The sequence below is a fragment of the Malaclemys terrapin genome, chromosome 6 (assembly GCF_027887155.1).
Source record: "Malaclemys terrapin pileata isolate rMalTer1 chromosome 6, rMalTer1.hap1, whole genome shotgun sequence".
NCBI classification, from domain to species: Eukaryota; Metazoa; Chordata; order Testudines; family Emydidae; genus Malaclemys; species Malaclemys terrapin.
This window is the reverse complement of record NC_071510.1, coordinates 81402427-81423736: the sequence shown is the minus strand read 5'-3', so window position 1 is coordinate 81423736 and position 21310 is coordinate 81402427. Positions and strand designations below refer to the sequence as shown.

Sequence of the window (21310 nt, the reverse complement as noted above, 5' to 3'; positions counted from 1 at the left end):
TGCTAGTGGAGTATCAGAAACTTTTGAGACAAGTGTTGACACTTAATGTGTAATATTGCAATCAAACATGGCATATGAAATCAGTAAAATTAATACTGTTCTTTTATAATTTACATACCAATTATTTACATGAGCAAAAGGTCAGGGTGTCTCAGAAATATTGATTGGATTCTGGTTAACATGAATGACAGAATGTCAGCTTCTGGAGTGTATCTTGATTGCAAAATCAATCATCTAGTGTAATTGATTTAGCAGGAGAATATTAAACATTAAAGAAATCTGAGATAAAACTAAATTAGTGTGTGATCTTTTAGAAATTTTAATAGTTTTAGAAGATGTTATGTATCTTGGAATGGGGTCATTTTAATTTAACTTCTTATGCTGGACCGATTTTGACAGATTTTTAATTTGAATTGTAATGAATTTGCAATTGAATTCCTACACAGGAAAGTAGGAGTTTAGAGTCCTAATTTTTCATAAGTTCATAAAACTTTGTGTTGCAAAGGATTTTGGCTAAAAGAGATACCAGTGTGCTGAAGTGTTTGGGAAACTCCATTTGAGATGATAGAATTTGTGCATATCATTTTCTATTAATAAGATGACAGAATTTATATGAGTTTGTGTTGTCCAGGAAAGGGCTGGACAGTATCAGATGTACAGTTCTGGGGGAAAGTCTAGGACTGGGAATTTTCTGGTGTTCTGCAATGTAATTGAAGAGTGCCTGGCCATAGCACTCAGACAGTATAGCTGGGAGTAATTTACATGCAGGAGTGGTTGCTCTCACAGCAAAGCGGCGTAAAAGGTACCCTAGGTTGGAGAATTGAGGGGACACAGCTGTTCAACAGTCCAGATCAGACACCGGGTAAAATGTCACTATTATACATAGGTAGAACTGGGATTTTCCCTCCCCCCTCTCCCGCCCCGAACAGTAAGTAAATTCACCAAATAATGCACTTGGAGCAAGAAAACTATTCATGAATTCTGATAGAATTTGGTGAATAGATCCATCCCTCCCCATCCCCCCACCATGGCCATTTTGAAATTAAATGTTACAACTTTTCATTTCAAAATTAAGATTTTGTTTTCCTTTATATTAATGCAGCTTTTAGAAAGAAACAAAGATGAAACAAAGGAAAATGTAGTTCTGTGAAAGAATAGTGGTTGCTGTTCTATTAGTGTAGACAGAACATTATAAAACAGAATTTCCATTAATTACCATGAAAACAACTTAAGCTAACATCACTTATTGGCATGTCTGTTGCTTGATGACTGCATTCTATATTTAAGAATCCTCATATAATACAAGAGTTGCTATCTTAAGTACACGTTGATGTCTAATTTTATTAGACAATAAATATTTAGTGTGTAATCCTGAATAAATAGTCAGAGCCTAAAATGCAGTATTAAGCCAAGTAAGAATCACCCACTATTGTTTTTGAGTAGGTTTCTTTCCACAGTCCAGCTGGTGCTATTTGACTAAATCCTGAGGTCCATATTTCAGTTTGTTAGTATTTTCTCCAAGACCTCTTTCTACTTGGCTTCCTATTAATTTAGTTCAACTCCAGATTATGTTACTCAAGTATCTTTATTTGGCATATAGCAAAGGTATACTGAGTTGGTAAGACTCAAACACAGGGGGTGGATGCAAGGTACATCAGAGACCCAAAGTTATACAGCAAACCTCTTCCTTTATATACATTTACACATATGTTGCATTACTGTGCATTACGTTACATTACACGCTTTGGGATTGATTTGGCTACTTTGTAGGAACCAATCCCTGTTCAACATGCTCCGTCTACATACTGTCCATTGCAGATCCTATGCTTTTCCACGTTTCAGGTTCCAGGCTTATTTTATCCACTGTTATTATAAATTCCCTTTTCCACTAGTGTGGCCCAGATCAATGTGCTGTTTAACAATCTTGACCATTAATTTATTTTAAAGTTTGTGTAATAGAGTGCATATTACGGATAGTTAAGGCTTTTGGCTGCAGGGTTAAAATACTAATCCCCTCTCCTTTCTTCATGGCTTGCTTGAATGTATTAGTTAAGGAGTTAATTTTGAGGTTTAGTTTTGAATGATGGCAGAATTTTATAAGGAGACCCCAACTCTTGTGCCACTCAGTATGGTTACCAATGTATTTTTTGTTTGTTTGTTTTAGGGTTTTTGTGGCACAGGAATTAGGGTCTCCTTCTAAAACTCTGCATAGTATGCCCTTCGACACCCATGCATAGCATGGTAGATTAATTCTTGCTCTTATGACCATAAGCATGGTGCTGTAGGGTTTCGCCACGAGACCAGGTGAACACTTATTGTCTGCCTTAGCAGCACACTGACATCTCTGTCCTCTTAAATGGATAGGGAGAGTGACATGAATAGCTTTGCAGATTCTGTACAGGTATAATACTACCCTAAACCACAAGATTGCCCCCAACGTTGGAAACTGTCACCACTGCATGGATGCAAATTTACAAAGCAAAAGGGGAAGAAACTATTTTTTTGCTTCTTTCTTTACATATTTTTATGTGCTTTGAACTAACTTGCATTAGCCCAGCTTTGTCTTTATTTCCCAGGTCTAGCAAGTATACAAAGGGGCCAAATCTGTCCAACACCAATTATGGACCATACCACCTCACCTTCAGGAAAATGCGGTGAGGAGCCTGATTTTGAATCATGATTTCAATTCCACTTGATGCTCAGTCAGGTCTTCTTTGGCATTGAACCATGCCTTGGTCTTCTGTACTTCCACTTTATTTTTCCCATCACACTTTTTTGCACTTGCAAAATTTGCCTTTGCAATTTCTGTACTCAGGCCTCGGACAGGGCTACAGTAGCCAGACAGGCTGCAACTGGGTTAACTATATTCTTCCACAATCTCATTGGTCTTTTTATTAAGGCCTTGCAGGGGGAAAAGCCTTGGAGCATAGTTTCTTCTTACACAAACACTAATTCCACTAATGCCGAATGAGTTAAATGAATCTTTCAAGAGCCCCGAACTTCTATTTAACTTTCCTACTGTTCTAGATCATGGAGTCTCATTTATTGGATGAGAACATGACAGCAGAGTTCATGGTCTAGTTACTCTTTTGATGATAAATATTCATGACTCCTATTGATCAGCCCTTTGCTGATGAACTACTACTGACATATTAATTGGAGACCTTTGAGGCATACATTTCCTGCATAATTAAAGTAAAAGCTGTTCTTTTGCTAAAATCTGCATATTGGCTAAGTGTAATAGGGTGGGACTCCCTTCATACAATTTTTAATAAACTCCAGAGACATTACTGACAGTGTGAGGTTTACTATTAATGATTTATTTAGAGTAAGACTTGATTATCAATACAAGTTTTCTGGCCTGTAACTATACATGCTTAAAATGTAACCAATATCAATACGATGATCATAACGTAATGTGAAATTTAAGTTAGAAGTGTGTGGACTTTTTCCAGTGAATTATATGAAATGGAAAGTGGACCAAATATTGGGCTTAAAAACATCAAATTTAGAAGTCCATCCCTTTTTAAATCTGAAGCTTCCAACCCTCAGGAAAATCTCTCTGTTGAATTAAACATCATGATTTAGAATACTCCTCTTTAGCTCCTATCAAAGTGGGATGAAGAAGATCTAGAAAATTAACTAAAATAAAGATCTCCTTTTAACTACCCTTTATATTTTCAGCTGTCATTAATCAAATTAATCAGCATCAACATCAAGACAAAACCCAAAGCCTTTTCTCCATTTAGAACAAGATGTCTCTGTACTAGAGACATCAGGCCAATGTCTGCTCTCCATTACACCCACAGTAAATGAGAGCAGAATTTGGTTAGTCTTTCTTTAGCACTAGATTTTTAGCATATACTCAACCAATTTAATTTTTGTTTCATTTCCTGTCAATGGCTCAGCATCAACAATCATGAGAAAAAGTAATTTTAAATTGGTAGTATTCTCAATATTCAACAGCACTAACCTGGTCATGGCATAAATACCTACTAATTAGATGTCCCAGGAAATGAGAACAGGTGTCAGTATTAATACTGCAAACATAGAAAGAGATTTTAAAAGCGCTTGTCCATAAATGTAATAAAAGTTACAGTATTGAAACTTACTGTGCTGGCAGTGAATTCCATTAAATCCCTTTGGACATTTACAGACGTATCCTATGAATGTATCCCCTCGATACGCTTCACTAATTTCACAGGTTCCACCATTATGACAGGGATTAGGAAGGCACGGTCCTGAAAGATAAAAATAATGTAGTAATTTAAGTGTTTTCATTTAAACCCCCACATTATATATTCCACTAACCCACTAAAATCTACCCTTCACTTCATTCAGATTACTTACCATCGTAGATTTTATTAACATGAAGAATTATGAAGCATGTCACTCTTCATTAATCACAGCATTATATTTTTAGTACAAGAGAAGAACATGGGATTAATGCCTGATCTTACTCCCATTGAAAACAATGGGAGTTTTACCACTTATGTAAATGAGGTAATGTATATTCATCAAGTAACTCTTATGGCAGTTACTCATTTGCATACAAATCCTAGATCTACTAGGCTTACCAGGTATGCAAGGACTTTCACCTCAAATATGCCTGCACAGCCCCTTCATGGGGCTTTAGTGGCATGAAGGATGTCGTGTATTGGGTGAGTTTCACTTTGAGAACATGTGACGGTATACACCAGTCATTAGGTTATCTGAACCAATTTTCCCTTCCATGATAAGCAACTTCTTAACTTATCTGTTTCAAATCACTTCTAAGAGTTCCTTTCATAAATGAAATCACTTCTTTCTACTACACACATGCTGTGATAGCTAAAATAAAATTGCTGCATACAACCATGAGATCTAATTGTTTGTCTGTCTCTCATTCACAGTGGGTGTTTTGGTAGAGTTTCTAAGTACAGTAAATGTTATTTTTTATATAGACTGTGGATGCCTTGAAATAACTAGACTACGTTAAATCTAGGTCAGTTGTTTATTCTTTTCTTTTTAACTGTTTTGTGTTGAAAACATTTACCATTCAATATGTTTTTTAATATCTCAGCTATACTGACCAATAAAATTCCTATAAGAACAAATGTTTGCATTTGATAAAGATTGTTTCCAGTCTTACCTCACGAAGAATTGGTAGTCAGTGATCTGAACATTTAAAAATCAATAACATGCCTTAAAAATATCTCAAGTGAGCACTACAAAACTATTTTATTTACATTCTTTACCATCCCTAACTCCTCTCCGCATACACACAGAAGCTAATCTCCATTGTTGAAATGCAGTGGTATAAGCCTTGTAATTATTCAGCCACTTAAAATCTTATTTTGTGGTAAAAAGAGAAAATATTTTTCCATTCTACAACATAGGCCTGGTCTACACTACACAGTTGGGTCAACATAAGCTGCCTTACATCGACCTAATACTGAATGTATCTTCATTACCAGGTCCTTTCCACCAACATAACTCATCTGACACATCAACTTAATTACTCCACCTCTGCAAGAGGTGTAGTGCTTAATTTGATCTTGTTAGATTGACATAGAGGCGGTGTAGACATTGCGTTGCTTACGTCGACCTAACTGGCCTCTAGGAAGTGTACCACAATTCTCCACTGTGACCACTCAGGTAAATGTTGTCAATTCCACTGCACAACAGCCAGGTATACAGGAAACAGCCCCACCCTATTGAAGGATTAGGAACTTTTGAATTTCCCTTTCCTGTTTTTTTGGCATGGAGAGCTCACCTGCCCAGCTGATCATGGCGGCTCCACACTCCAAATGTGCTCCAGCCTGGAGTACCCAGGAGGTAGTGGATCTTCTTGGTCTGTGAGGAGAAGAGGCTGTGCACTGGGCCGGCGCTTCCATTTAGGCGACCTAGGCAGCACCAGGATTTGGGGGGGAGGGCGGCAATTCGGCGGTGGGGGGTCATTCCGCGCTCCGGGTGTTCAGCGGCAATTCTGTGGAGGGTCCTTCACTCGCTCCGGGACCCGCTGCCGAAGTGCCCCGAAGACCAGGAGCGCGGAAAGACCCCCTGCCGCAGAACTGTCGATGACAACCCGGAGCGCGGAAGGACCCCTGCCTAGGGCATTAAAAACCCTGGCGCCGCTCCTGGCTGTGCAGGCACAGCTCCAAACTGTAGGGGGAGATTTTGGCAAACCAGTAAAGTGCCTGAAACCACTATGGCTTATTGCTAAAAGCAGCCAAGTCAGCAGGCCATAAAGTGGCCATGTAGCAAACTCAGCTTGACCAAGACAGGAGGGGAGGGAGTTTTGGGTGCCACAGAAAGGGCAGCTTGACCCTGTGTCCTTCGTGATAAGAATTGTGTTGAAGTTGCTGATATATGCATTTTAGAAGAGCAGGAATATCTATTGGGGCCTCAAGGCCGCAAACATTGGGAAAACCACACACCTAGTTAATCAATAATCAGAAGGAAAGCTCTTGCTTGACCAGTGAAACTACTTGCTTAACAAGTTTTCTTTAAGGGACATGGCATTCTATTACTAATGTATAAATAAAGGGGAAAAGTTTGAGGCAGGGGGACTCTTCAGGACTGGACTCTCCCTCTGGATGCATCTTGTGTTCCCCACAAGCACATGGGCTGCCGCTGTGCCTCTCGAGAACCACATTCAGCTTCAGTAATTATCAAGGGTTGGGGGTGTTTTACTAACTTGTTGCGGACGTGTGCAAGTGCTTGAGACGAAGTAAAGTTTAGTTTTAAGTGAAAGCACTCTTGTGTTGTCCTGTTTGTGCCAGTCATCTATTGGTTGGACGGCCATGTCTTCCTTGATTTATTTCCTGACACCACCTCACATAGAGTAAAAGTTACCAAGAGCTTTGGGTTGAAGAGCAGTGCCACGTGAAAATCAAGGACCTGAGGCAGGCATACCAGAAGGCAAGGGACGTGAACAGTCTACAGCAGCAACCCCACCGCAACTCCCAAGAGCAGCGTGGATACCTCTGAGGAGTTGAAGTTCTAGGCCAGCGCAGGCAATGCTGAGTAGGTGGACTTGGATGAAGAAGAGAAGGAGGAGAATAGGAGACAGGCAAGCAGGGGATCCATTTTCCTGGAGAGCCAGGAGCTGTTTGTAACCTCAGAGCAGTCCAGCTAGTCGCAGAACAGCATCGTGGCTGAGCGTGATGCCAGGGAAGGAACCTCTGATGAGTATGCAATTTCAAATAGTATTTTTGGGGTCACATGTTCTTGTACTCTATTTTTTCATTAAAATTAACAAGGTGAGGTCAAGTGGCTATCTGCCTCAGTGGCTGCATGAGCTAGGCAGAGGATGCCCCATGAAAAAGACTGTTTATGTATATAGGGGTGGCCTAAGAATCCTACATAGAGATCTCCAGGAACCTTCCATGGAGGTGTTCTGCAATCCATTGCAGATGGTTTCTGGGGAGGGCTTCCTTATTTCTTCTCCACAGTAGAATACTTTCCCGTGCCACTCCAGTATTAATTTGGCTGGCATCATTGCAGTATACAGCATAGCAGCATAAGGACCCAATCTGTACCTGGACGCTTGCAACATCTGTTCCCTTGCCACCTCTGTTACCCTCAGGAGAGTGATATCAGCTAGGGACACCTAGGGGAGACGGTGGTAGTTTTCATTTCATCTGCTCAGACCACAAACAATAGTGCCTGTGCAAAAAATAATGTATTTGTTCCCTTCATCAACGGTTTCCAAAATATGGCTGTAGTTTAGGTGGCAGGGGTCAGAACTGACCTCAGTAACTGCAAGCCTTGGGCGACAGCTATCAGCAGTGGCACTAGGGAGTTGGTTGTGGGGGAAGGGAAATTTTGTGGTGCCCACTCACCACCACAAGCACCCTCTCCCAGCGCAGCTTCTACCAAGGCTTGCAGTTTGGGAAGGGGAACACTGGTCCCCGATCTCAAGACTATGTTCAAGTTGCAAAGGGGAGGTGGCTCCGGTCCTGCTGTCGGTTGCCCGCCCAATGCTGCTGATGGTCCGGTGCCCATGCCCCAGGGCTATACTCACCATGCCTGGGACAGCAAACCAGTTCAAGGAATACCTTGAATAAATGAAAATGTTCTGCCTTAAACGTCCTTCAAATATGGGGAGTGGTTTTTATATAGCAACTCCGCACTAGACCTGGTCTGTACTGACAATGGTTGCTTTGTGCTTTTCATGGCTTACAGCTCAAAGTGCGGTCTTCAGCTCTTCCCCCACATGAGCGGAGAGGCTCTCCCAGATAAGATGAAGGTGAAAGATCACGTGATGACATGTTAAATGAGATAGTGAATGCTTCTGGGACAGAAGACACTGAGCAGAAAGCCTGGAGGATTTCTCTCTCTGAAAAACTGGACATAGCAAACAGGAGAGCAGCCCAGAAGCATGAGCATGGCAGGCAGCAGGAGACGCTAGGGATTCTGAAGGAAGAAAGAGACACTTTGAGGCGTCTGGTTGACCCTCAGGAGAAACACCTTGAGACTAGAGTCCCTCCGCAGCCCCTGCACAACAGCATTCCAACATCGCCGTATTCCCCCTCCCACTCTCCCAAACATTCCAGGAGGTGAGGCAGGGAATGCAATATCCCTTCCACTCAACCCCAGGGGAGGGTCCTAAGAATAAAAGCCGCACATACGATGATGTGTGACAAGCAAGGCTACTGTGCTTTTAAAGACAAGATGAATGTGGTTTTTTTCCCTTCCAGTTTTATTCCACCATGTGTCTGAGGTTAAATTCTATTTGTGATCATTAAGTTTCAGTATGTTTGGTCAAAGAACTCCATGTCTTGAGAATGAATTATTTTTTATTCATTTAAAGGGGGGGTGGAGGGGAGAAAGAGGGAAAGTGAAGCAACAGAGAGGATGTGCTGGAGACAAAAACCCAGCATTCACAGCAAGGTTCATACTATTGGAAGGCACAATACAGAGAAGCTGTGCACATTACTGTGCCTCATTACTGAAATGGGGTTTCAAAGCCACCCTGAGACACAGTGCTCCATGATGGGTTCTTCTTATAGCCTTGGTATCTGGTGTGGTTAGAGGTTTGGCCGTGTGTGTGTGTGTTCTCCCTGTGTGCTGTTCTAGCTCTGCGCACACAGGTGGCAGAGCAGACCTTGAGCGAACCGCCCAATAATCTGTCTGCTCAAAATTAGCAGACAGCCTATCCACCTCCATGCCCCATCCCTATGGAAACTTTTCTGCCTTTGCCTCACAGATATTATGAAGTAGGCAGCTATAACCATGGGACAATTGCTTTCCCTGAGGTCTAACCTAGTAAGCAAATTGCGACACCGACACTTTAAACAGCCACCATTCTGCACTTGCTGCACCTATTGTTGAACTGATCCTTGCTGCTGTCCTGGTATCCAGTGTACAGCTTCATGAGCCACCAGAGTAAGCAGTAGTCTGGGTCTCCCAGGACCACTATTGGCATTTCAACGTCACTTGTGGTTATTTTGCATTCCAGAAAGAAAGTCCCTGCTTGCAGCTTTCTGAACAGACCTGTGTTCTTAAAGATGCCTGTGTCATGCACCTTTCCCTCACCATCCCACATTGATGTTGGTAAAATGGCCCCGGTGATCCATCAGCGCTTGCAACACCATTGAAAAGTATCCCTTTCTGTTTACGTACTCTTTGGCAAGATGGTCTAGTACCAAGATAGAGATATACGTGCCATACATCACCCCACTGCAGTTAGGGAACCCCATTGCGGCAAAACCATCCAGTATTTTGTGCACATTGCCCAGAGTCACAACCCTTCTTAGTAAAAGGAGATTAATGACCGGACATACTTGGATCACAACAGTTCCCACAGTGAATTTACCAACTCCAAATTGATTCTCCACTGACTGGTGGCAATCTGGCATTGCAAGCTTCTCCACGGCGATCACCACTCGCTTCTCCACTGTCAGAACAGGTCTCATTTTAGTGTTGCTATGCACCAGGGCTGGGGGGAGCTCTGCACACAGTTCCTGGAAAGTGGCCTTACGCATATAAAAGTTCTGCAGCCATTGATCGTCACCTAATAACTGCATAACAATGTGATTCCACCAGTCAGTGCTTGTTTCTCAGGACCAAAAATGGCGCTCCACCATGTTCAGCTGCTGAGTGACTGCCAGAAGCAACCAGAAATTGTTTTGTTCTATGGCTTCCAGCAGAGCTTCTTGAAGGGCACTGCAATGTTCCGCACAGCAGCCCCTCTCGTGCCTCTGGCAATACTGCAGGATAAGGTGTGTGGTGTTTGTAATGCTCACAACAACAGCGCACAGCTGAGATGGGTCCATGCTTCTCAGGTGATATGGCATGCATGTGGCTATGCCAGCCTTTGATGGGTTCCAATTGAAATCAGGGGAGGTAGGGTGAAAACTACATCATGGACATTGAAGTCATTCCTGCACGAATGTTTTGGTTCCATGAGGCATTGCAAGCCCTTCCCAAAACCTCCTGCAGTGAGTTGAGTGTGGGATAGCCAGGGCCGGCTTTAGGAAGTGTGGGGCCCAATCTGAATAGTTTTGACGAGGCCCGCCACCGAAGACCCAGAGTGCCGCCGAAGTGCTGCCGAAGACCTGGAGCACAGAGCCCTCTTACGCGTGGGGCCCGATTCGGGGGAATTGGCGTAAAGCCGGCCCTACGGATAGCTACCCACAGTACACTGCTCTCTGCATCGATGCAAGCGCTGCTAGTGAGGACACGCTCCTCCAACACACAGAGTATGGTGTGGACAGGCACTACTGACTTAATTACGGTGCAGCTGGATGTTTACTTAACTGAAGTAGACTTAAGATTGCAGTGTAAACATACCCACAGTTTACTGTCAAACAACACTGGGAAATGAATGATTTAAAGTTAAAAGAGCTATAAGTTTCATGTTTTGGGGGCTCTATCTTTAACTTTCAACAAAACAATACCAGAGAACTAAATCTGAATAAGATTGCTGACAGACTCATCCAGAAAGCTACAGTGAGACATAATGTCTTTAAACTGGGACGTTAGTGAAAACAGCTTGTAGGTGATTGCATGATAATGTAATTATGAAGTTCATAACAATTTAATCATTATTAAAATAGTAAAGATACCAATGATAGACACATTCAGTAAACTAGACTAGGAAAGAAGTGTATAAATATGCTGAAAATAGCCTCCCCACAAAACTGGCAGGGTGACCACTCCCTTCCCCCTTCCCCAATACTGACACCTCTTGAAAAGCACCCACCGGCAAAAACAAAAGTCAGCACTTGTGATGTTTCACTCCATATTCTTTATGAAAATATGCTTATAATATGCATATGACATAACTAAGATATACTTTATGCCAGTGGAGGCACATGTAAGATATCTTTGGGAAGGTTATGATTTACTGAATGTGATTATCCAATTTATGTGCCTGTATCATTTCTGTATCTAAAGTTAGAAATATTGACTATGTATCTGTATTTCAAATGTGTTACTTTGGTGTCACCCCCAAACTAGCCCTTCAGGTACAACAATGGAAAAGACAGACAGAGCTAATGGCTTCTTAGCAAAGACAATGGACTGTGAAAGAGCTTAGTCTTCCTGTTGACACTCCAGACAGCCTAGGAATAATGGCTGCCACAGCCCTGCAGAGGCATGGGTCTGAGTCACCTGGTACTGGACCCACCATTTGAAATGCCAGTGTTCTTCCACTGGGAGACAAAGGGTCCCGTCATACACAAGAGCTATAAGGCAACAGGGGAGTGACATCATCATGGTTCTCCTCTGCCTCCCCACCCACCCAAAACACCTGGAAGCAAGAACTGAACTGAGGGGAGAAGGGTTGAACCCAGGTTGGGACAGCATCTAGTTTGTGAGTGGAAACACCTGAAGTTTCCAGCTGCAGTCCAGTGCAGCTGCTTTTCCAGATTTTCTGTAATCTACCTGTGACAATATTTCGGGTGAGAAATTACGTTTTGTAACCTGTTCCTCAAGTATATTGAGCTTAGCTTGAATATTTTGTTTTATTTGCTCAATAATCTGCTTTGTTCGGTCTTATCTCTTATATTCACTTTTTGTAGTTAATAAACTTATTAAGGGGGGAGAGGCTGTGCATACCTTCCTCCACATTGAGGGAGGAGGTGGATTTCATAATATATCTTTGGGTCTGCACTCCAAGAGAGGTGGACACCTGAATGCTGGGACAAGTACCTTAAGCTGTGTCTTTCCAGAACTGATATCAGTGTGTTTCATTCTGCAGTTGGGTGTGGCCCTGTCTGTGGGTGTGCTGCAGGAGGCTTAATAGCTTGGCTCAGCAAGACAGGTAAAAAGGGTGCCCAGGCTGGCATAACAGGCAAGTTCAGCGGTATCTTAGCACATCAGGTGGCATCCTAAGGGGGGCAACCCATCACAGCACCTATGCCAGATGCACTCCCCAACCTATTAAAGTGGCACCAGTAACAACAGTCCTGGCCAGTGGAGGCTATGCAAAGGGAATACCCTGGCATACCTTGTCCTGAACCATCCACCACCATAAGTTCAGGATAGGCAAAGGAAGTCAGACCAATCTGTCCAAAGGATGACGATTTGGATGATAGACCAACTTCAGCCACATCTGAAGAGGACATGGGCACAGCCTGCGTGCCTACAGCCATATTCGCTAGCAACTTCAGGCATACTTGGACTGTGGTTGAGGGTTGAAAATGCAGCTCCAGACACAGGTGGCGAATCGCTTGGAATCACTCAGTTGGCAGAAATGCTCTCCAATTCCTGAAGTCTATCTGGGCCCCAATGAACACAATTCTTTGCTTTGGAACCAATATTGATTTCCCTTTCCCGTTGCTTAGGTTAAGAACTAAACAATTGAGTAGCATGAAGTGGACAAGAGAGAGGACTTCCTCTCTGGACTTGTCCCCTCAGTAACCAATCATCCATATATGGGAAGGCACGCTGTTATGATCCATTTGCAATGTAGTGATAGTCCCAGCCAGCTACGACAAACCTGAAGACCTTTGTGTGACTCAGAAGGATTGCTTTGTAGAAATAAGCATCCTGCAGGTCCAGGGCAGTAAACTAGTCATTATGAATCAAGGCAGGGAGGATAGTCGCTAGGGTGACCATATGGAACTCCACATATCTGATGTATATATTGAGATTGTGGAAATCAAGGATAGATTTCATCCCTCCCTTGGGCTTGAGAACCAGGAAATACCAGGAATAGATCTCCTATCCTCCATACTGCAGTGGGACTGCCTCTACTGTCCCCTGAGCCAGTAGAGACTGAGCCTATTCAAGGAGCAGTGTCGCGTGAGAGGGGTCCCTGAAGATGGATGGGATATGCGGGAGGGTACGAGAGATGAAGAGGAACTGTATGGCATAACCCATTCTGACCGGGTATAGGACCCAGTTGTCCATGGTAATCAAGTCCCACACACCACAAAAATGAGCCAGCCTGTCCCTGAACAGAGGGGATGGAGAAGGAGAGGTCACCACTAGATTGCAGTCCTAGACACAAGAGAGTCAAAGTGGATGCTGATGGGTTGGGTGGGGAGCTGGCTGGTTAAATCCAGAACCAGAGGACCTTCTCCTCTGGGATTCATGGCCCTTCCAGGAATAGGCTTGCTGCCTTATAGGAAGGGAGGACTGTCCAAAAAAACACTGTGGCCAGTATTGCAACTGTTTCTTCTGAGCGCTGTAGTGGTGTCTCTTCATGGCCAGAATATATATTCCCAAAGAATTCTGAAGCCATGTGGCTCTCCTCATAGTCACAGTCAATCCCATAATTTTGGCTGAGGCATCTGCCAAGTCCAAAGATGACTGCAACAGGGCCTTGGCCACTACAAGACCTTCCACAATGAATGCCATAAACTCTTCCCTGGAGGGTTCTGGCAACTTGTCTGCAAACTTGGACATCGCTGCCCAATTGACAGTCATATTTAGAGCTCAATGCCTTCTGGTTCATGATGCACATTTGCAGGGAAGTGGAGGTGTGAATCTTCCTCCCCATTAAATCTATCCTTTTGGATTCTTTGTCCTTAGGAGTGGACTTATACCTTCCTTGCCATGCCCGGCCATTTGCTGCAGTTACCACTAGAGAGTTATGGGCCAGGTGGGAGTAAAAACCCTCAAAACCCTGCACAGAAATGAAGTCTCACCTCTCCGAATGCTTTGCCATGGGAGACAATGAAGCTGGAGAAGACCAGAGGGATTTTGCAGGTTCAAAAAAAGCTTTATTTATCAGATGGTCTACTCTCCCTGAAGCTGATGATTGGAGAATATCCAGCAGTTTATGCATATTCTTCTGTTGGAATTCTTTCTGGATAGCTAAGGTACAAGCCATATGCCTCAGGGTGTCCTGTTATGCCATAAAGTCCTCAGGCATTGAGGGAGAGGAGGTCTGCTGTGCCAACAATGGGTCCTGTTTTTGAACCACAGGATCTAGTTGAAGTAACCCTAGAGATCCAAAGGGAATTGACTCAACAGTCACTTGCCACTGAGATGGTTTGGGAGTAAGGGTCCCATCTGCATTGGTGATCTTTGGAGCAGATCTTGGAGTGGAACTTCAGGGACTGAAGAGTGTCACAAAGATTCCAAAGAGGCAGCTATATATATGGATGAGTCATTTGTGGCCAGCAGGCACTGGTTCAAGAGCCCCTGTACCAACTGCAATGTTGATCTCGGCATCAATAGGTGATCTGAGGATGATCTCTGGAGCCTATCCGATGAGTATTGGGAGGACAATTCTGACCTGGATCTTGAGGTGTACCAGAGGTTCTCAGATGACAACAGGGGAGCCCGCCCCAATGGGGCAAACAAATGATCAGACTTGTCTGAAGCCCAATGTGGGGGCAGCATTGGTGCCAAGGAGGAATGGGGGATCGGCCATCCCATGTGCCAGAGTATGGTGCTGATCAGCACTCCTCTTAGAAATAGAAGAGGAATTCCCCCCAAGTCTTGGAATGATCCCAATTTATTTTATGGGCCCTCTTCCTCTTGGGGGAAATGCCAGAGCCCCAGCAGCATTACTTCAAGCAGCATTACATGCTGATCGGATGAGGGCCTCAGTGCTGAAATTGCTGCTTCAGCCACAAGTCTTTTGCCACCTGAGTCCTCTTTGTGAATGACTTGCAAATGGAACACAACGTACAACAAGCACCTTGTGTGGGGATCAATGTTGGTGATGCACCCCCTGCCCCCCGGATGGACAATGCAGAACTCCAGTGAGGGCATCACACAGGGCAGCCAACTACTCTAACTCATACTATGCTAACATTAACATTAACCTAATTAGTATAGACAAGAAAAATATTTTCAGAAACTGAGACTGAAAGCTCCGACTCTAGCCATGGGTGGTGAGAAGGAACTGAGGGTATTGGGGCACCACCACCCTCATATGGCAAGGGGAGGGATGATGGCCACAGGGCATGAACACAACCCCTGCGGGGACTTATTTTTATTTTAACTACATATGTAGCAGACTAACAATATCCTCCCATGCCCTGGACAAACCCTATGGAATTAAGATAATGTATTAAGTCAGTAAAGTTTATCGAATTAGGTTTAATATATTTGAGGATCATTGTACTAAAAATGCAATTGTGTATGTGTTACTCTGGAAATGCAATTGTGCATGTGTTACTCTGGAATTGCTGTAACTCCTTTAGGAAGAGAGGGATGCTAATGTAATTCTTCTGGTTATCAGCCCTTTGAAGCCACCCGCCTCCACCTGAGAGGTTTGCTTATACTTGTTCGAACTTGACCAACAGAAAAAGAAAGGAGTTTTTGATAAATAATCTGGTTTTAAACAGGGTCAAGACATTCTTCCTGTTCCAGCAACTGGACAGGACCCTTAGTCCACAGAGGGCCCCAGTCCTTAGGGAATGTTTGGATGGACTGGGCCTATTGAGGACCCATAAGACTGGGTGCTTGTTCTGAACTGAAACTGTGATCAACTTGAAACCACAAGGAAACCTCTTGAGTGGGGTACTGATGGACTACTCTTCCCAGAGCCCATGTTAGGGTTGGGGTGATTTCTGGTAAGCGTATTAGCATGTGTATAGATTCTTTAGTCATTTTTAAAAGTTTTTTCTAGAATGCTTTTTACTTTAAGAATAAAATAGGATTGCTTAGAAAGTACTATCAGGTATCCTACAACTGTGGGCAGTCACACTGTTAACAGAGTTCTGCCGCGGGCCTGGGATCCCATGAGTCCCGCAGGACCCGCTCCCATAATAGCGGGAGCGGGATAAAATTCAACAAACAATGTGGGAGCAGGTGGGAGTAGGTACTGTGGGGCGGGATGGGATTAAAAAAATAGTCCCGCATAGTGCTCTACTGTTAACCATCTCGAAAGAGAAAGCAAGTAGGCCTGTTTAGACAGTTGGGACAGCTTGTACACTTAGAATGGAGTGAGGTGCAGGCAATGGTTGTGGAACGGCATGCCTGAGAATGGGTGCTCTTGCTAGACCACTGAGGGGAAATACAGATGCAGTTGCCTTGAACTGTGACAACATTGTTTCGGTATGTCTTCACTAGAAAAGTTAAAGCGCTTTAACGTGGCTGTGTAGTTGCGGCACCAGCACTGAGAGAGAGCTCTCCCAGTGCTGTAAAAACACCTTCACGAGTGGCGTAGCTCCCAGTCCTGGTGCATTGTCTACGCTGCCACTTTACAGCACTGAAACTTGCAGTGCTCAGGGAGGTGTTTTTTCACACCCTTGAGCGACAAAGTTTCAGCACTGTAAAGTGGCAGTGTAGAAAAGGCCTTAGTAACTAGTAATATGTTTTGTTTGTTTCTGTTTCTTTTAAAGAAATTGGTACTTCAGAAAAATGTATTTGAAAGCAATGCCAATATTTTAATTAAAGGAGTTTCACTGAAAAGCAGAGAACACCAATCAGCTAATTTGCACTTGTTAAACATTTTGTTTACTAAAAGAAATGAATTACAAATGCTAGTTAGCCTGATTTACATTCTAAAAGAAGGAATGACTGAAGTTAAATTAGGCACCAACTTTACAGTTCTCTGTCTTTGCGGTATCTCTACAGGAATACCTCCTTGAGTCCCTGATGCAGCAAGGTAATTAAGTATGTGTGTAACTTCAATCATGTGAGTAGTCTTACTGAAGTCCATGAGACTACTCCCATGCTTAAGTATCTTTCTGCATCAACCCATCTTCATTTTCTTCCCAGCCCTGCAAAGACATATGTGCATGGGGGGTTGACTATGCACCTCTCTTTGGAGGATCAGGGGATTACATCTCCTTAGATATATGCATCCCACAGCTGACATCATATTGTCAGTAGAATGAAAAACCCAACTTTCACTCAAATTGATATTCTGTGTTATTTTCATCTTCTATACAGACAACAAAGTTTGTAACCACCCTTCTTTACAACTAAATCTTGTAAAATTACTTTTAAAACACAATAGGCTTCAGGGATTTGTTTTTTAATCAATAGTGCTGTAATACTTTTGTAGGTAATCTTTAAGTAGCTTCTTACACAAAGAGAATAACATTTGATCAATATTAATGAGTAGTTGAATTCAACAGTATGCTTTCCAGGCATTTTTATCCATTTTCATATAAAGTAATGTCAACTAGATTAATTGCACACTAAAAGTAATAAATCTATTCAGTTTGCTGCTCTTTTGAGTCTTCCTCTGTACAATTCCATTGGCAATAGCCAACAGTAATAAGTGGAATTAATCTTCAAAAGTTAAGAACATTGATATTCAATTGAAATCCCATGCTACATGAGAAAGATACTAAAAGTTAACTTAAAAGATGGCAGCTGTTGAATTTTTTAGAAGCTGTGACTGAAATATCTGAGATTTTTATACAATGGAAGTTAAAAACGTGTTCTCAATGGAATAGCAAAAGGACTTAAGGCAGAAACATGTTACTTCTTTGCCTCTTTGACAAGAACAGTCAATTCAATCTCCATAAAAATGTACACACTTGGGATAACCCAACCTTGTGCTGGTGACTGAACATTTGAAAAATGAGACAAGTTGTTTGTATTTAAAATACCAAAGCACTGAAATGGGAAAATGATTTCCTGCCATTCCAAGTAAAATGTAGTTTGACAATGATAATAAATACTAAAAATGGATGAATCAGTTTGGAATGATCTGAACGTTTAGTTTTGATTTGAGGGCTGTGCAAACGAATGTTTGAAATAAGAAAGAAATGTAATTTCTTTGCACTTCCTGTTTCTTCCAAGATTTCCAGCCCTACTTTTCTGTCTTTTGTGCAGCCTGCCATTTCTGGGAAGAAAATTGTTGAATTGATGTTTGTGAAACACACTGGAAGATGAAAAACACTATATAAACCGGGGAGTGGTGATGAGATGGGTTATGAAAAAATCCACACCCCCCCCCCCAGTGTATTCAAATATGGGGCAGATATAATTAGGCAGCAAGCCTTGGACACTCAAGGTGTGTGTGCATAGGGGGTGGGGGGAGGGCTGCAAGGACCAAGAAGTGGAAGTGTCTAGATATTTTGTGGGGAACAGTGGCAAGACCTCAGCTCCATATATACCAGTAGAGCTGAGCTGGTGGGAAATGCTGGCTACACGTATGAAGCAAAGCCTCCTAGCACCCTCCTCCCAGTGCCCAGGAAGCATTGATTATACCTAAGAAAGTAAAACTCCAAGACATTGTTGCTCAAGCAGTGAACCCTCTTCCCATTTCTCAGCCCAGCTCAGTCTTATGCGAGGCATAACTGAGCAAAGAGGAAGTATTATTAAAATGTATATCAAAGGCAATCATTGAGTTAAAGTGGCTAGCAGCAGAGCTGTTTACAACCAGCACACCAGGAGGCAAGGTATGAAACAGAGTGAGAAAACAGCTGCAGAGCTGACAGCAGCCATTTTGTAGCTGCTTAAAGGGCTAGAAAGCACGGGTTGGGGGGGACAAAAAAAAAAAACCAGCCCCCTCTACTCTCCCTTAAGCAAGGGGGGTCTTTTGGAGGAGGAGCTCTCTCTTATAATCCTCAGAACTGTAAATATTGTGAGTTTAGGATTCTCTCTCTCTGTAAGGTGTCGGAGGCAAATGATGCTCAGTATTCACTACCAGTCTACAAGTGCTGTCTGGAAGAACAATACATAGCTGCAAGCTAAGCCTCTCCATGTTCACTAACAAACATATTTCAATGTGAGTCAGTCAAAGTTTAAAAAAAGGTTACCACTCACCCTTCTCTAGGCAGAAGATACTGCCAGCAATGTGGGAGGATCTCTTTTAGGGTCAAGGGGTCTTTAATCATCTCACTAGACACTGAATTTTTGAGAAATTCTTCAGCATTGTACTTGACCCAAACCAGTAAACAAAGAGTCAAACCAAGCATCCCACAAAAAGATAGTCATCTAAAAACGTGGTATGAGATACATTTACAAATATCAACATTTGTTTAGATACTACAGTTAAACCAGCATCTCATCCATCAGTCACATCATCCTCAAAATCTGATTCTTCACACTCAAAAAAGTACAGTGTCAGCTCTCTGTTGTGCTAAAAAGGTAAGAAATCAAAAATAAAATACCTATCATCCTTCACTGAGAAAGAGGGGTGAACAAATATAAAAAACAGGAATCTAGGCCCCAATAGAGTAACACAGACAGAGAAAACAGGGCCTGTTAAAGAAACAGCAACACACCCAGTAATAGTTTTCTCTCTAATACACCTGCTAGAAGAACAGACCCTTCTACAAGCTTCCAGAAATCAACAATATTAGTAAAAGTATTCAACTAGAAATTCATGGTGATACGGATAAAGGCCAGCAATGATATGAACTCTTTGGACTGTGAGGAACATCACTGAAGCAGAAATAGTGATATTGTTACATTGATGATATGGTAAAACTTCAAAAGCCATTGAAGCAAACACACACACACACACCAGCTAGTAAAAGAAAAGTTCTTTATGCTTCCTTTCAAAAAAACTACAATTCCCTCATTTCTTTTAGAACACCAATTCCTCATTTAATCCCTCTTCTCTCCACAGGAACACCACCAGCATCCTTCATTTCCTCTGGTACATTTCAATCCTCATCAGTGACCTCTCATCGCATTTAAATACTTGTTGGAGGTCAGTTTTTTCAGAGTCCTGATGATCCACATCTTGCTGTCTGTGTTCATTGCCAAATACAACGTTTTCAAAGTAAATCACAGAGGGAACTCTTAAATCTTAAAATTGATATGTGCACAAGTAGCCAATTGCATCTGAGACCAACATCTTTAATCCTCAAGGGAGGAAGAGAATCATTATCCTTGCTGCTAGACTTGGTACCACAATGCTCCACTATTAAGACCATAGGAATTACCAGATTGGATCAGACTTGAGGTCCATCTAGTCCAGTATCCTGTGTCCAAAAATGACCAGCACCAGACTCTTGAGAGGAAGGTGTAAGAACTCCATAGTAGGCAGATGTGGGATAATCTGCCCCACCCCCACCCCCCTGCACAGTAGCTCTCACCCTAATCTCTAATAGTTCGAGATTGCCGTAGAACCTAAAGCATGAGGTTTAATATACCTTCCAAAATGTTGTTTGTATTCCTTATTACAATTAAGCCTGACACTAGCACCCATAAATACTAACAGTCACTATTTAGAAGAGACATTTTTTTTAGAAATATTTCTACCCTATCCTTTCAAAAAAGCTCTCCTAGCCCTCCTTCATATGAGAATTTACAGATGTCAACGTTTCGCAGGCACGAACTCAAAGTATAGAAAAGCAGCACATCTCCCTCAAAGACACACAGCTGAGAGCATTTTAAACGAGCAGGAATGTCTGTGTATATCTCATTACATGGTCTGACAGATAGCTGCTTTATTGCATAAAAGGGTAGCAATATAACAAATGCATTAAAGAACTCTGATCTTACTCACATTTCTTATATTGCCCATTAATTTACTATGATCATGCAAGGTTTCCCTGACAAGGAAGCATGCCAGGTATACCAGGGATTTGAATGCTCCCAGTGGTGTGTCTTTCATGAAAATTGTGCTGCTTTGAGCCCATACCATTTTAGCAATTTGACAGAAAAGTTCATGGAACTGGTGATTGTGGGAGCTAGTTAATTCAACTTAAAATACAAAAGAAGGAACTATGTAGCTAACCAATGTGGACAGCTGGGCCTCAATTCTTGAAACATTTATAGACATGCTTAATTTTAAACACGTGAATAATCTCATTTAAATTAATGGGACTACTAATATGCTGAACATTAAGTGTTTGCTGAGTTCTTGCAGATTAGAGCCTTATTTAAAAGAAACTATCATTATGCTAATATAAAATCTCCTGCCATAATCATCTCTAAAGAACACCATATTTATTTGTTACTTGAGACTATGGCCCCTAACTATCTTGGCTTCTGGTGTCTGGTC

General features: G+C 42.4%; 1 protein-coding gene across 4 annotated transcripts in view; it reads right to left on the bottom strand.

The window, feature by feature from the left end:
• EDIL3 (EGF like repeats and discoidin domains 3) overlaps positions 1-21310 on the bottom strand; it is a 437917-nt gene that overhangs the window by 231984 nt on the left and 184623 nt on the right. For all 4 annotated transcript variants that reach the window (XM_054032539.1, XM_054032542.1, XM_054032540.1 and 1 more), the window contains one exon: positions 4113-4241. In XM_054032539.1, coding sequence (XP_053888514.1) covers positions 4113-4241 — 129 coding nt within the window. The remainder of the gene's footprint in view (positions 1-4112; positions 4242-21310) is intronic.